Raw genomic sequence first — 16147 nt, forward strand, 5'->3', positions numbered from 1 at the left:
TACTAAGGATAGTAAGAAAGAGAGGAAGAATTCCAGCTGGGTCGATTCCTGAGTTTTCTATAGGCAGGGGTGACTATGGGCCTAAAATTGGGGTCCATAAAAGTCCAGATTTTGGCCCTATTTTCTTTCAGAAAGAACTGGCTTCACTGCCTGAAGTTCAGACGTTTGTTAAGGGTTTGCTGCATATTCAGCCACCTTTTGTGCCTCCAGTGGCACCTTGGGATCTCAACGTGGTGTTGGATTTCCTGAAATCACATTGGTTTGAGCCACTTCAGACCGTGAAGTTAAAATATCTCACGTGGAGGGTGGTCATGCTGTTGGCCTTAGCTTCGGCCAGGCGGGTGTCAGAATTGGCGGCTTTGTCGTTTAAAAGCCCTTATCTGATTTTCCCTATGGACAGGGCAGATCTGGGGACTCGTCCCCAGTTTCTCCCTAAGGTGGTATCAGCGTTTCATTTGAACCAACCTATTGTGGTGCCTGCGGCTACTAGGGACTTGGAGGATTCCAAGTTGCTGGACGTAGTCAGGGCCCTGAAAATCTATGTTTCCAGGATAGCTGGAGTCGGAAAGCCTGACTCGCTATTAATCCTGCATGCACCCAACAAGCTGGGTGCTCCTGCTTCGAAGCAGACTATTGCTCGCTGGATCTGTAACACGATTCAACTTGTACATACCGTGGCTGGACTGCCACATCCTAAATCTGTAAAAGCCCATTCCACAAGGAAGGTGGGCTCTTCTTGGGCGGCTGCCCGAGGGATCTCGGCTTTACAACTTTGCCGAGCTGCTACTTGGTTGGGTTCAAACACGTTGGCAAAATTCTACAAGTTTGAAACCCTGGCTGAGGAGGACCTTGAATTGCTCATTCGGTGCTGCAGAGTCATCCGCACTCTCCCGCCCGTTTGGGAGCTTTAGTATAATCCCCATGGTCCTTACGGAGTACCCAGCATCCACTAGGACGTCAGAGAAAATAAGAATTTACTCACCGGTAATTCTATTTCTCGTAGTCCGTAGTGGATGCTGGGAGCCCGTCCCAAGTGCGGACTCTCTGCAATACATGTATATAGTTATTGCGTAACTAAAGGGTTATTGTTATGAGCCATCTGTTAATGAGGCTCATTATTGTTTCATACTGTTAACTGGGTATAGTTATCACAAGTTGTACGGTGTGATTGGTGTGGCTGGTATGAGTCTTACCCTGGATTCCAAATCCTTTCTTTATTATGTCAGCTCTTCCGGGCACAGTTTCCCTAACTGAAGTCTGGAGGAGGGGCATAGTGGGTGGAGCCAGTGCACACCAGATATAGTACCTAATCTTTCTTTTAAGAGTGCCCAGTCTCCTGCGGAGCCCGTCTATACCCCATGGTCCTTACGGAGTACCCAGCATCCACTACGGACTACGAGAAACAGAATTACCGGTGAGTAAATTCTTATTTTTTCACCTCAGTTTAAACTGACTGTATGCAAATATCATTATAGTGGGGTTTTTTTTGTGTTTTAGGTAGAACGTCTGTCTGATATTAAAACAGAAGACATAGAAGAAGAAGAAGTGACTGATATAAAGGAAGAAGATATAGAGGGAGAAGAAGAGACATATGTGACTGATATAAAGGCAGAAGATACAGAGGGAAAAGAAGAGACGTATGTGACTGATATAAAGGCAGAAGATATAGAGGGAGAAGAAGAGACGTATGTGACTGATATAAAGGCAGAAGATATAGAGGGAGAAGAAGAGACGTATGTGACTGATATAAAGGCAGAAGATATAGAGGGAGAAGAAGAGACGTATGTGACTGTTATAAAGGCAGAAGATATAGAGGGAGAAGAAGAGACGTATGTGACTGTTATAAAGGCAGAAGATACAGAGGGTGAAGAAGAGACGTATGTGACTGATATAAAGGCAGAAGATATAGAGGGAGAAGAACAGACGTATCTGAAGGGTGATCAGCAGTGTAAGGAGGAGGAAATCCCTACAGATATCAGCACAGGTGAGTAATAAACACTTATTACAGAAAAGAGTCACATATTCTCCTTTCTCAGTCACTACAGCAATCTCTTATCCTACACCCTCCTCTGTCAGTACAAACTAATGAGGGAAATGTATCTGCCCAGTGCGGGAGTCTGGAGCCATCAGCCCCTATTATACTCCTGCTCTCCTCCCCTCACATCATGTCAATGTGTGTTACCAGCCCAGAGATCTGACAAGTCTCCTCCCCACACTCTCTGGTGTATCTCATACATCAGGAGCCATCAGCCCCTATTATACTCCTGCTCTCCCCCTCACATCATGTCACTGTGTGTTACCAGCCCAGAGATCTGACCAGTCTCCTCACCACACTCTCTGGTGTATCTCATACATCAGGAGCCATGAGCCCCTATTATACTCCTGCTCGCCCTTCACATCATGTCACTGTGTGTCACCAGCAGCCAAACTGTTTGCTAGCAATACCTATGCCTATGGTATTACATGCAAGGTATTTCCTGAGAGTATCACTATTAGCACACGCCGGTCTTTATATAAACTCCTTTTCTCCTGCAGGGTTCACAGCAGTATCCACAGGATATACATTGGGATATGAGGTAACGTCAGCATATTGGCACCAATGATCAAAAGCTTTCCGCCTCCCAGAATGCAACGGGCCAGTCCCCTATATCCCTGCTTTCTGGCTTAGGCAATTCATTTTTTTTTGTTGGTGTGGCAGGAGCCGGACAACGATCTTTGGGTTGCTGATTTTGGCAGCCCTAAGCTTATTTCATTTATTTTTATAGTCTTACATTTCTTGAGCGAGTTTTCTGAAAAGCATCTTACACGCACCTCAGAAAGAGTTACTCCAACAACTCCCCGCCAGGTCGCAACAACGCTAACCCATGTGTACAGTGCTGTTTCGGCGGAAGTCTGTGTTGGATGTACTAGCAAGTCCAGCTGACGTTAACAGGCTGTGGCCGGAGCACGGGGAGAAGGTAAGGCATCAGTTCCGCATAGCGTGGTGGGGGGGGGAGACTACCGAACAGTTGCTGATGTGGCTGCCACCTCGGTACACCAGTGCTAGGTTCCAGGGATCATATACTCCAGGGATTAGTGTGAGGCCTGGGTCCCTGGGGTTGAAGTCAGCAGTGGGGAGTAAGACGCTCCCCTGGTCACCCCTCCCCCGGTTCATGACCAGTTTCCTCAGAGTTTCCTGCCATGAACTGATTTGCTGCTTCCGTCTGAGATGCTGTGTTTCTAAAGGACCCAATCGCAGCATAGGCGTCTGTGTGACTGGTGCATTGGTCTTCACTTGGACGTCTATGTTCACTGTTGTGTGCACTTGGAGTTTGTGTACACTATTTGCGTCTGGATCCACTCAGCGTTCACTAATGTATTGGGTACGAGTAGTTGGATAAGTGCCTGATGCATATGAGTCTGTAAACTATTGCCGTTTCTTTCGCTGTGCGACTGAATACGTTAAGTTTCCTATATAAGGTAATGCAGTAATATGGTTCTCCTACATACTTGAAATGTATCTGTAGTTGATGATGTGCTCATGTTGCTTATTATACTAATGTATAACTTGTGACTGATTGCTAGTGTGATTGCTGACTTTACTATTTCTGTCATGTATACAGATCCTCAGTGCTGGTGCAAGGCAGGGAGGAATCGGATTGCATGTCACTTTAGCAAGCTATTAATTGATTTCAGTCACAAATTGTGTAGTTAACACCATACAAATGTGTGATTTGTTTATCATGTCTAAGAGCAGCAAGGGTGAGGAGGATACACTCTCCACAGCAGCACCAACACTGATTTCATGTTTGTCCTGCAAAGCTTAGTTAACCTCTCAGGATCTGGTGCAGAATGGATTATGTGCAAATTGTTTTAGCTTTCACCAAAGCCTCCTGAATAATCCTAGGCAGGCACACGTTCAGATGGAACCCCCATGGGCTACGTTTGCACAGACATTATTTGGTGTAGCTGAGCGCATAATGCCAGCTCCTATAACAATTATAGGTTACCCTGTTAACCCTTACATGCAACATTCCCCCTGGGTTTTATCACATCCAGTCCAGGAATCTGCAGCCTTTCAACTAAAACGGACTGAAAGGCCTGTGGAAGGTAACATGAAACTACATCTTCACAGTCTACACATGTTTCAGATGGGGACACTTCAGAGGATGAGGATTCCTCGCATTCTGGGTCTGCATACAGAGACGAGGATGAAGGTCCCAGCTCAGTGGTTATACCTGAGCTAATTAGTGCTGTGAAAGCCATTCTATCCTTATAGGAGGCAGCAGAGCCCTTTGTTAAAATCCTGTGTTTAAACATCCCAAAACAGTCAGAACTGAATTTCCGGGGTTAGAACAGCTGACGGAGATTATGCAAGAGGCTTTGGTCACACCCAGTAAGAAGTTTAGAATTTCATGGAAATGGAATTCCCATTATCCTCTTCCAGCTGGGGACTGTTTAAAAAGGGAGTGGCTCCCAAAGTAGATACACATGTCATTCGATTGGTTCGAAAATCTAGATTACCTCTGCCTTCAACATCATTATGTGATTGTTACGGATAGAAAAATAGATGGGTTTTTAAAAACAATTTTCTCATTGTCTGGGGTAATTGTAAAACCAGCCATAGCTTCAGCCTGGATGGCAAAAGCAGTGGCGGCCTCGGCTGATGCATTGGAGGATGATGTCTCATTGGCATCTAGAGAGCAAAAATTCCATATTGCACATAATAAACAGGCGGCTATGTTTATGGAAGAAGCAGCCTTAGATATGGGTACTATTGTCTCTCAGGCATCAGTCTCAGCAGTAGCAGCTCGCAGAGCGGTCTGGCTACGTACATGGAAGGCTGACTCAGAGTCCAAGGAGGTTCTAGAGTCTTTTGCCTATTACTGGAGATATTCTTTTTGGTAAAGAATTAAACAGTATTTTGGAGTCAGAGGCAGACTCCAAGAAAGTGAAGTTTCCTTCAACCCACAAATCCAAACCTAGGTTTCCAGCTTTTCGGCCCTTTCGGACCCAGGGAAAAGCAAAAGGGAAGGGTTATGGCAAACAGTCCCAATCTGACAAGTCTGGTAAGACTAAAAAGCAATTAGCAGAGGGCCTGCTTCCAAGCCAGAAGATAAGCCATCAGCTTGATGGTGTGGTCCTCCACCTGGAGGACCCCAGGGTGGGAGGCAGACTTCATCATTTTGCACAGATCTGGCAGCAGTCCACCACAGATGCCTGGGAGCAAGAAGCGGTATCTCATGGTTATGCGTTTGCTTGCAAGAAACACCCTCCACAAAGGTTCTTTTGTACCAGCCCATCTTCCGTAGAAACGAAGGCCAGGGCCTTACAACAGGCAGGTCAGAAGTTGCTTCAATCTGGGATGATAATTCCAATTCCCTGTGCGCGCGCAACAAGGACAAGGTTTCTATTCCAACATGTTTCTAGTTCAGAAGCCAAATTGGTCATTCCGGCCCATACTCAATCTCAAGGTGCTGAACAAGTACATTTGGGTGCCTCTGTTTCATATGGAGACTTTACCTTCCATTATTTTGGCCATGGAGCTGGAGGATTTTATGGTATCCCTTGATATCCAGGATGCTTACTTGCATGTTCCTATAGCACTGTTTGCTATCCTCCAGCAACACTTTCATTTTCAGGCCTTACCATTTGGACTGGCTACAGCTCCCAGAGTGTTCACCAAAATTATGATGGTAATGGCGGCTTATCTCCGTCGACAAGGGATAAGGAGTTTTCCATACCTCTACGACCTATTAATCCTGGTGCAGTCTCAGGAATTGCTTCAGTGTCACAGTTGACTCATAAATTGGGCAAAGTTGTCCCTGGTTCCAACGTATGACTCACTTGGGGGCTGTATTGAATTTTGGTCTTCAGAGAGTGTTTTTACCTTTGAACAAAATGACCACAATACAGTCAAGGATTCGGGAGCTGCTACAGAGTCAAAGGGTATCCATTCACGCAGCTATGCGTGTGATGGGATCAATGGTGTCGACATTCGACATGGTGGAGTATGCTAAATTCCAAGTGGAATGGGTTATATCAGACAATAAAAACTCAGACTATGGTACTTCCTCTGTAAGTACGGAGGTCATTAGCCTGGAGGCTACAGACATCCCATCTGGACAAAGGAAGACCCTTTAGGATCTCAGATTGGGAGGTTCTGACAACGGATGCCAGTCTTCAGGGCTGGGGAGCAGTGTCAGAAAAATGTTGCTTCCAGGGGCAGTGGACCAAGGAAGAAAGTTGCCTGCTAATAAATATATTGGAACTTCGGGCCATATATATGGCACTCATTCAGGCAAAGGACTTTCTTCGGGAGAAACCAGTTCAAATTCGCTCGGGTAATGCAATGCCAGTAGCGTACCTCAATCATCAGAAACTCGCAGCCAAAAGGCAATGAAGGAGGTGAGCCACACGTTACGGTGGCACTAGGAAGCGGATTTTCTCAGTCGACATGCCATTCATGCAAACGAATGGGCTTTACACCCCAAGGTCTTCCAGACTCTGGTAGACAAGTTGGGCTTGCCGGAGATAGATCTCATGGCGTCCTGTCATAACAACAAAGTTCCCGAATACGGGTCAAGGACAAAGGATCCCAAAGCGACCTTCGTGGATGCCCTGTCATTAAGATGGGACTTTCGTCTGGACTATGTTTTCACTGATCGCCCTGTTGCCCAGGGTGATGCGAAAGCTAAAACAGGGAAAGGGCGCCATGATACTAATAGCTCTGGATTTACCCAGAAGACATTGGTACACAGATCTACAGAGGCTGTCAGTGGATACTCCGTTTCTACTCCCTCAACGTGTAGATCTGCTGTCTCAGGGTCCTTGTTATTACAAGCACCTGGATTGGCTGTCTTTGACGGCGTGGCTCTTCAGACTTCCATCCTGAAAGCAAAAGGATTTCACAACAGTTAATTCAAACAATGCTTAGAGCAAAGAAACCTTCCTCAGCTTGCATTTATCATCGAATATGGCATGCTTATATTCAGTGGTGCAGTGCCAGGAAATTTGACCCTAGGTCTTTCAGAGTTCCCAGAGTCCTAGCATTCCTTCAGGCAGCAATGGATAAAGGTCTACAGGTGGCTTCCTTGAGAGTTCAGGAGTCGGCATTGACTGTAGGGTTTCAAAAGAAAAATGCTAACCTGCAGGATGTTTGCACTTTTTTCCAAGGAATGCTTCACATCCAACCTCCATTTGTTCCTCCTACAGCGCCTTGGGATCTAGGTATAGTCCTAAAGGTGCTTCAAATTGCTCCATTTGAACCACTGACGTAAGTGGATCTTAAATGGTTGACAGCTAAGATTCTCTTTCTACTCTGCTATTGCCTCAGCTAGAAGAGTTTTAGATTTCAGGGCATTGTTTTGTCGCCCTCTTTTTCTGATATTTCACCCAGACAGAGCGGTTCTCAGAACCAAATCTGGTTATCTTCCTAAGTTGGTGTCTAAATTCCACCTTAACGAAGAAATTGTAGTCCCAGCCTTCCAAGGGCCAGATCTTTCTGCGGGAGATGCATCTTTGGACGTAGTCCGGGCTTTAAGGGTCTACGTGGATCGTACCAGTGCCATCAGAAAGACAGACACTCTTCATTTTCTACGGATTTCACGAGAGGATTGGCTGCTGACAAGCAAACACTGGCGAGGTGGCTTCGGATGACGATTCAGAAGCATAATCTCAAGATGATATCCCTAATCCAGCTAGTGTCTCTGCTCACTCTACTCGTAAGGTAGGTCTGTCATGAGCAGCACAACGTGGTGCTTCAGCAGAACAGATATGTAAGGCAGCCACATGGTCTTCCATTAACACATTCATTAGACATTATGCCTTTGATACCTTTGCCTCTCAGGATGCTGCATTTGGGCAAAGGATTCGTCTTTCCAATCTGGAGCGCCCCCTCCACGAAATTGATTTGGAACATCCCAATGTATATTCTGTGGATATTACTGTGGACCCTACAGGAGAATTATGTAGTTATGGTAGACTTACTGTCGATAACTCTATTTCTCCTTGGTCCACTGTATCCACAGGGATCCCACCCTGACACACCTGATTTGAGGACCCTTACACTTACTAACCTCTTCCTTCTTGTACGGAAGTGTGTGCATGTGTGTTCTTCTCGCCTGATTTTGGCTCTCTATGATGCTCCTGCCTTGAGCTTTGGAAAACAACTGAATTTCCTGAGCCAGGAGGCGGGGATATAGAGGACTGGCCCGTTGCATTCTGGGAGGCCAAAAGCTTTTGATCATTGGTGCCAATCCGCTGACCTCATATCCCAATGTATATCATGTGGATACTGTGGAATTAGGAGAAATAGCGTTAACGACAGTAGGTCTACCATAACTACATATATTTCTGCCATGGTGCGGCTGCTTGCTAGGGCACCGGCTCAGGGTTCCTCATGCCACATGATACAAAGCTTAGGAAATATCTGGTGCAGCCCCTGTCATGTATCCACATGCTCCTGTAGCAGCCGGCCTCAGGGAATTGGCTAATGAACGGCTCCTGTTACTGAGTTGGCAGCATCTGAGTCTTGCTACCGCCGCCTTAGGTATATAATACATTTATTGAGCTTGTGTATGGGAACCAGCATTCAGAATCCTGCACCTTCCCTGCTGATTACCTGTCCCCTGGCACTTGGATGACGGCCTTCTGATCCATGGCCTTAAGGGCACACCAATGGTTCCTAATGGAAGTATCTTCAGGAGTGTTCACGTCTAAGTAGGAGGACAGGGCCTCTTGCAAAAATTCTAGTGCCTTCAGCATCCATTAATATATAATCCTGCAATCTCCAAGGTGGTAAAGGATTAATAGCGGGAAAAGGCGACCAGGACCCTATCAGAGGGATGTGATCAGACCATGAAATTACTGTCGGTAGAAAAATTCAAGTGACCAGATTCTGGGATACACTGTGATAAATATGGAGACTGACACAGGACATTTCATAAAGGAGAAGCATTTATTTCTCTAAGTTACAACAATGAGAACCGGCAAATAACAAGTTATACTCAGTTACAGTAATAGGAAGAACAAATTAGAATACTCAGCTCTTATCTCAGATGTTTCATGATCTGTCCCAGATGATGGTCATCAATTACATAGTTTAAACAATATAGTTCAGTCGCCCCTCAGGGTTCCCCTTTAATAACATAATTTATCTTATCCTGGACAACTGTCCCCTTTCACCTACTTATGTATACAATATTCCAAACATCTTACTAGACAGTTTCCATCTGAGATACTGATAATAGGAACATATATCTATTATAATCAGCCAGCCTAAAAGCTGTGTATATTCTTCCCACTAATCCTAATAAAATGAACATATATAGAGCAGTGAGGACATACATAAACAAAATGGAGATACACATGGACAAAATGGCATCTAAAAAGTAGTAACTAATTGTGAGGATACGGATTCTCAGATCACTCAGGTAAACAGTTTAGTAAAGTGGCAAATGCCCTTTATTGTAAATATACACACAGTACACTAAAACAGTAACTATTACATGCCAGGATTATCTAGCTGCTTCTAGCAGACAGTAGATATAATCTGATTGGTTGCTATGGGCAACATCACCAGTTCTAAAAATCTCACACCTTAGTAAATTCACCCCTTAGTCGGGATGACAGGGGTAGCCGAGCCAAAATTTCAAGTAAACATGATGTAATGCAACTCAAATAACACAGTAATGACCGAGAAATTCCACTAGAGGTCAGCGTGATCACAGACGTGAAGTACTCAGCACAGACAGACACAAATGGAAAAATATATTCAGTGAATAAATCCACAAAATAATGTACTGTGAGGTTGTAATCAGAGTGTAATGAGCTGTACTCAGACTATACTTGATACTGGGCTCTGCATGTAGACTGAGAGGAAGTAGATTATACTGGTACCATATAAATAGAAGGTAGTTTCACCTCCAGGCAAATGCCTCAATTTAGTGTAGTGACCCCGGTCCAGCCGTCACAACACTTTTTTAGCAGCTTATATCAATTTTACAGCTTATTGAAGGCAAAAGGCAAAGCATGCGATGGCCGGGCACCAGGATCCAAAATGACAGTCATCTCACTTCCCAATATCACCGCTGGGCTCCACTGACTATGGGCAGCCCGTTCTGTCCCCAGCAGTAGCAGAACTTGCGCACCCGTGTGAGTGGGAGAGCAAGTGATCCCGACTGAGCGAAAAGCGCCTCCAAGTCAGGTGTCAGGAGCGTGCAGGAAAACTTGGGCACACTTAGCCCCAGAATACAGCCTGTGGCATCAGCGGCGTCACTAGGCTGCGGCAGTGAACGGTGCCCGGAGGGAGCGGCTTTAGGGCAGTAGGAGTGGTGGATTTAATAGATTGGGTCTTGGTTCCAGCGGCGGCTAAGAGATATCAGGTAGGTTAGATAAGAAGCCACTTAGTGAGGAGATCTCCATAAAGCACGTCTGGATGGACCACACCCCTCTTTTTTATTATTTTATATACTAACAGGGGTGACAGGTGTGGTACATCCCTGCAAAGGCAGATCCAATCTCTTTCTCATCAGACTCTGCTGTCTTCCCTGCACTCTCACTCAGATGTTCACTGCTGCCAGTAGCACACGTATGAGAAGCAGAAGTATGGCGGCAGCTGTATAGATCCTGATATGTAATTCTCTGTATCATACTTACCATACACACATCATCCTTATTACTATTGAGAGAATAGAGGTAAGACACTGATGATGGGGTGTAACAGTGTATTATAACCTATCAGATGATGATGATTACAGGGTATTATATGGTGTATTGCATGTAAAGTACCTTGTTCCACACCTACTCTGCTGTTGCAATATACCTTATATAAGGGTGAGTAACACTTGTACAGGCTTACCAGCGTATGAGCACACACATAAAGGAATGCTACCTTACCAATGCTTCCAGGAGTAACGTTAGGAGACATTTCTCTGATCTATCAGCTCATATGACTGATGTTATTGTTCATCTAGAGTCTACGGTATGTTCCCCATCTATTGTTTTACATTGGTGCTGACATAGGACTTGGCGGGTGACTACATATTGATGTTTCATGGTTAGTTATAAGAGAGAGGTATATCTAAGTCTTATTATAATATTACATTTGTTATTGTGAGTATTCTCAGGAGGGTGGACACAATGATTGTCTGAGACACAATATTATAAAGCCTTCATTAAAAGTTATGTTTTATTATACCCACACATTTACAATTAAGTGTCCTAGAGAGTCGTCTTCTCCTATTGTTTACAAGATTAATATTGTTACAAAAAATGTCACATTTCCATAATGTATTTTATTTCCAGCAGATGGACACACAAGCAGGAATATCTCAGAAGGACATCTAATGTTATCCCCGGATTGTGACATAAAAGATAATGACAGTAGACAGGATTCTCCAGGAGATAACCCCATTACCCCAATTATACATCCAGCTCTATCAGCTGATCCCCCTGATCCTGGGAAATGTTCTCCTGATCACTCTGATATTGGTGCATCTGTTACAGCTCTGACAGTAGATACAGTGTTTCCCTGTTCTATAGATGCCAAATGTTTTACACAGAACACAAAGCGTATTAACCCACAGACAGGTAAGGCAAGTGAAAGGCCACTGATATGTTCTGAGTGTGGGAAATGTTTTACATACAAATCACATCTTGTTATACATCAGAGAAGTCACACAGGTGAGAGGCCACTGACATGTTCTGAGTGTGGGAAATGTTTTGCACGGAAATCACATCTTGTTATGCATCAGAGAAGTCACACAGGTGAGAAGCCGTTTCCATGTTCTGAGTGTGGGAAATGTTTTACACGCAAATCAGAGCTTGTTAAACATCAGCGAAGTCACACAGGTGAGAAGCCGTTTCCATGTTCTGAGTGTGGGAAATGTTTTGCACACAAATCAGATCTTGTTAGACATCAGAGGAGACACACAGGTGTGAAGCCATTTTCTTGCTCTGAGTGTGGGAAATGTTTTACACAGAAATCACAACTTGTTACACATCAGCAAATTCACACAGGTGAGAATCTGTTTTCTTGCTCTGAGTGTACGAAATGTTTTACACGGAAATCAGATCTTATTACACATCAGCGAAGTCACACTGGTGAGAAGCCATTTCCATGTTCTGAGTGTGGGAAATGTTTTGCACACAAATCAAATCTTACTAAACATGAAAGAAGTCACACAGATGAGAAGATATTTTCATGCTCCGAGTGTGGGAAATGTTTTACACGGAAATCAGAACTTGTTAGACATCAGAGAAATCACACAGGTGGGAAGCAATTTTCTTGCTCTGAGTGTGGGAAATGTTGTTTAAGTAAATCACATCTTGTTACACATCAGAGAAGTCACACAGGTGTGAAGCCATTTTCTTGCTCTGAGTGTGGGAAATATTTTACACAGAAATCACAACTTGTTACACATCAGCGAAGTCACACAGGTGAGAAGCCATTTTCTTGCTCTGAGTGCGGGAAATTTTTTACACAGAAATCACATCTTGTTAGACATCAGCAAAGTCACACAGGTGAGAAGCCATTTCCATGTTTTGAGTGGCAAATGTTTTGCACGGAAATCAGTTCTCTTTATACATCAGAGAAGTCACAAAGGTGAGAAGCCATTTACATGTTTTGAGTGTGGGAAATGTTTTGCACAGAAATCAGTTCTTGTTATACATCAGAGAAGTCACAAAGGTGAGAAGCCATTTCCATGTTTTGAGTGTGGGAAATGTTTTGCACACAAATCAGTTCTGGTTAGACATAACAAGTCACACAGGTGTGAATCCATTTTCTTGCTCTGAGTGCGGGAAATGTTTTACACAGAAATCACATCTTGTTACACATCAGCGAAGTCACACAGGTGAGAGGCCATTTCCATACTCTGAGAAATAAGCTTTTGTTGCACACAATAGACTTCACTCAGGTGAGAAACCATTTTAATCTTCTGGAGTATACTTATCATTGCCATGTAATGTTCCTCAAGATTCTGTCCGATCTCTTATGCTTTTTGCAATATACATGCAACAGGTCCTTCTGATAGAAGCTCACCAACAAAGGGCAGGGCTACAGCTCAGCTTTGCAAACCAACCAGACTTAAGCATGGGGGTTCAGAGTAACAAAATGCTGATCATGGGGGTAATTCTGAGTTGATCGCAACAGGAATTCTGTTAGCAACTGGGCAAAACCATGTGCACTGTTGGGGAGGCAGATATAACATTTGCAGAGAGAATTAGATTTGGGTGGGTTATTTTATTTCTGTGCAGGGTAATACTGGCTGCTTTATTTTTACACTGCAAATTAGATTGCAGATTTAACTCACCACACCCAAATCTAACTCTCTCTGCACATGTTATATCTGCCTCCCCTGCAGTGCACATGGTTTTGCCCAGTTGCTTACAGAATTTCTGCTGCGATCAACTCAGAATTCCCCCCCATGTGCGGAATCTTGGGGGTAAATTTACTAAGATGGGAGTTCTATTTAAGATGGGATGTTGCCAATAGCAACACAGCCAGACTCCAGCACTTATTTCCCTCAGAAGATCTACCTACAGTCATACATGTACTTGTATCATCACACATAGACTACAGCAATGTCCTCTACCTTGGTCTCCCAGCAAAAGAATTGCACCGCTTGTAGCTTGTACAGAATGCAGCAGCCAGGCTGTTACCTAACCAGCCCGTTCCTGCCACATAACACCCATTCTCTGCTCCCTTCACCGGCTGCCTGTAAGATGGTGACTATTACATAATCTTACTGATTCTCCCAGCCCTACATGATCCGGGTCCAAGGTACCAGAAGCAGCGCCCTGTTTGGTTCCATCTGCAGATGAAGGACTTTAACCAGCAGTATCATAGTTCCCCAAGCAGTGCTAAGATGTCGGGTGACACAGGGTAGGTGGTACCTTTGCAGTAGCGGGGGCTGCCAGAGCAGTGTGTACATAATGGAAAGCTGCTGAATCAGATTGTAATGTCACTCAGGTGCTAAAAGGGAGGGGTAAATCTGTGTAGGAAAAACTGTTCCCTAATGCACACCGAGTGAAAAATATTACTACATAATAGTCAGATAATACGGAGATCTTAGTTGCGTATATCTGCAGATATAGGGTTAAGCCCCCAGGCTGATCGACAAGGCTTCTCCATCACTGGGGGTCCCTAATACTAGGTATGGGTCAGGGGTGCAGGACCCCACAATGTTGGCACAGGTCGGCCACCCCAGGTCAGCACACAGGTGAGAATTAATAATTAATAAGAAGCACATAAGAGCTATGTAAGTGGTGTGATTAAAATAATATATACAAAGTGATAGGGAAAATCACAAGTGTTAATAAAGTGTTAGGGTGTGCCGACCTGAAGCAGCCCAGCCATACCGACACAGGGGCCACCACACCCCACACCCACCCCATAAATACTTACAAATATGTCTGGGTTAAATTCCCAGTGTAAGGCCACATGGTAATGGCTCCTACAGCATCTGAGACCCAGCTTACTTGGGGATACCCCTGGCTTCCCCTATGGCACTATGGAGTCAGCAATCCCTCCTAATGCTGACCCATCTATGCCTCTCTAAATACAATACACAAAATGGAAAGCTGCTCAATCAGATTGTAATGTCACTCAGGTGCTAAAAGGGGAGGGGTAATTCTGTGTAGGAAAAAACTTCCCTAATGCACACCGAGTGAAAAATAATACTACATAATAGTCAGATAATACGGAGATCTTAGTTGCGTAGGGGTGATTAACCCTATATCTGCAGATATACGCAACTAAGATCGTATTATCTGACTATTATGTAGTAATATTTTTCACTCGGTGTGAATTAGGGAACACAGTTTTTTCCTACACAGAATTACCCCTCCCCTTTTAGCACCTGAGTGACATTACAATCTGATTGAGCAGCTTTCCATTTTGTGTAGTGCAGTGTGTACATAGGTAATATTGTCTCCAAGCAGCACTGAGGTGTCAGGGGAAACAGGGCGGATGGCTGCAGTGCGGTACCAGGGGCTGCTGGAGGCAGTGTCTATGTGGGTAATCATGTCCCAAAAAAGAGCTAAGGTGTCAGGGAGACAGCGGGTGGCAGGAGACAGGGTGGTGGCAGTAGAGGGGTAGACAGGGAAAGTGATAGTAGTGGGGGGATACAGGGCGGTGGCAGTAGTGGGAGGAGACGGCGAGTGGCAGTAGTGGGGGAAGACAGGGCAGGCGGCAGTAGTAGGGGGGGATACAGGGCGGATGGCAGTAGTGGGGGGGGAGACAGGGCGGATGGCCGCAGTGCAGTACCAGGGGCTGCTGGAGGCAGTAAAGAGGTGTATGGGTCCCGCACAGAATCAGTTGATAATTAGACTTAATGATTATTATGCTTCCTTATTTCTAATTAATCCCTTGTATGTGTTACTGTTATTTGCTGTGTCAGCCTTTATGTGTGTTCTGTGTAATAATCCTGAAAGTAGTGCTGCTACCGATCTCGTATCATTTGTAGTAACTTGGAAAAGATGAGATATGAGGTGCACTCTGGAAGCTTATAGGGGGTTAATCAGAGATGAACGCAGATGTGACATCATGCAGCCCCCTGGAAAATGGTCCTGGCCCGCCCGTGTTTACCCGTCAGGGATTTGACCGCAATGTGCGCATGTATATATTGCCACCACCAGCAAACTGTTGCGAGACGCTATTGCGTCTGGGTCTGAATGACCCCCATAGGCTGTTGTGCAGAGTAAAGTATTTTTGAAGTTTAAAATATAGAGAAAAATCTGTGTATTAAAGATATGAAATAAAGTTGTTTAAAAACAAAAGATTTCCGTTGAGTCTTTTTATGTGTCTGTGTATTATGTTATTTCCAGAAAATTGTCACTATGGTGACAGAAACAATTTCCTGTTAATGTGTCACTTGTATTTTTAATTTTTGTGTCCACATAATATCAGTGTTGCTGTGTATAAATACCCCGTCTGGTGTGTAAAGGTGGGTACACACGCTGCCATTGTGACTGTGCGATTTCCCTTGAACTGGCCGGAGCCCAGAACCACCAATAGTGACTATGTACTTGTGATTGTGGCTATGTCTGATTGTGTGCTCATGTGAATAGTGGGGTGTATATAGATATCTTATTTTTTTTTAAATAAATGATGTCTGTTCAAAGGTTCAGTTTTTGTATTTTTTACTTGTAGGTGAATTAGGGT

The 16147-nt window shown here is 44.4% G+C and overlaps 2 protein-coding genes across 3 annotated transcripts in view; one reads left to right on the forward strand and one right to left on the reverse strand.

Moving 5' to 3' along the window:
- Positions 1-16147, reverse strand: part of LOC134983533 (zinc finger protein 585A-like) — a 308632-nt gene that overhangs the window by 212986 nt on the left and 79499 nt on the right. The gene's annotated exons all lie outside the window — the stretch shown is intronic.
- LOC134983522 (oocyte zinc finger protein XlCOF6.1-like) lies at positions 1503-14549 on the forward strand. Its single transcript, XM_063949177.1, has 2 exons — positions 1503-1984; positions 11287-14549. The coding sequence occupies exon 2, from the start codon at positions 11328-11330 to the stop codon at positions 12588-12590; it is 1263 nt and encodes a 420-aa protein (XP_063805247.1). The 5' UTR covers positions 1503-1984; positions 11287-11327; the 3' UTR covers positions 12591-14549.

This window comes from Pseudophryne corroboree, assembly GCF_028390025.1.
Source record: "Pseudophryne corroboree isolate aPseCor3 chromosome 3 unlocalized genomic scaffold, aPseCor3.hap2 SUPER_3_unloc_17, whole genome shotgun sequence".
Taxonomy (NCBI): domain Eukaryota; kingdom Metazoa; phylum Chordata; class Amphibia; order Anura; family Myobatrachidae; genus Pseudophryne; species Pseudophryne corroboree.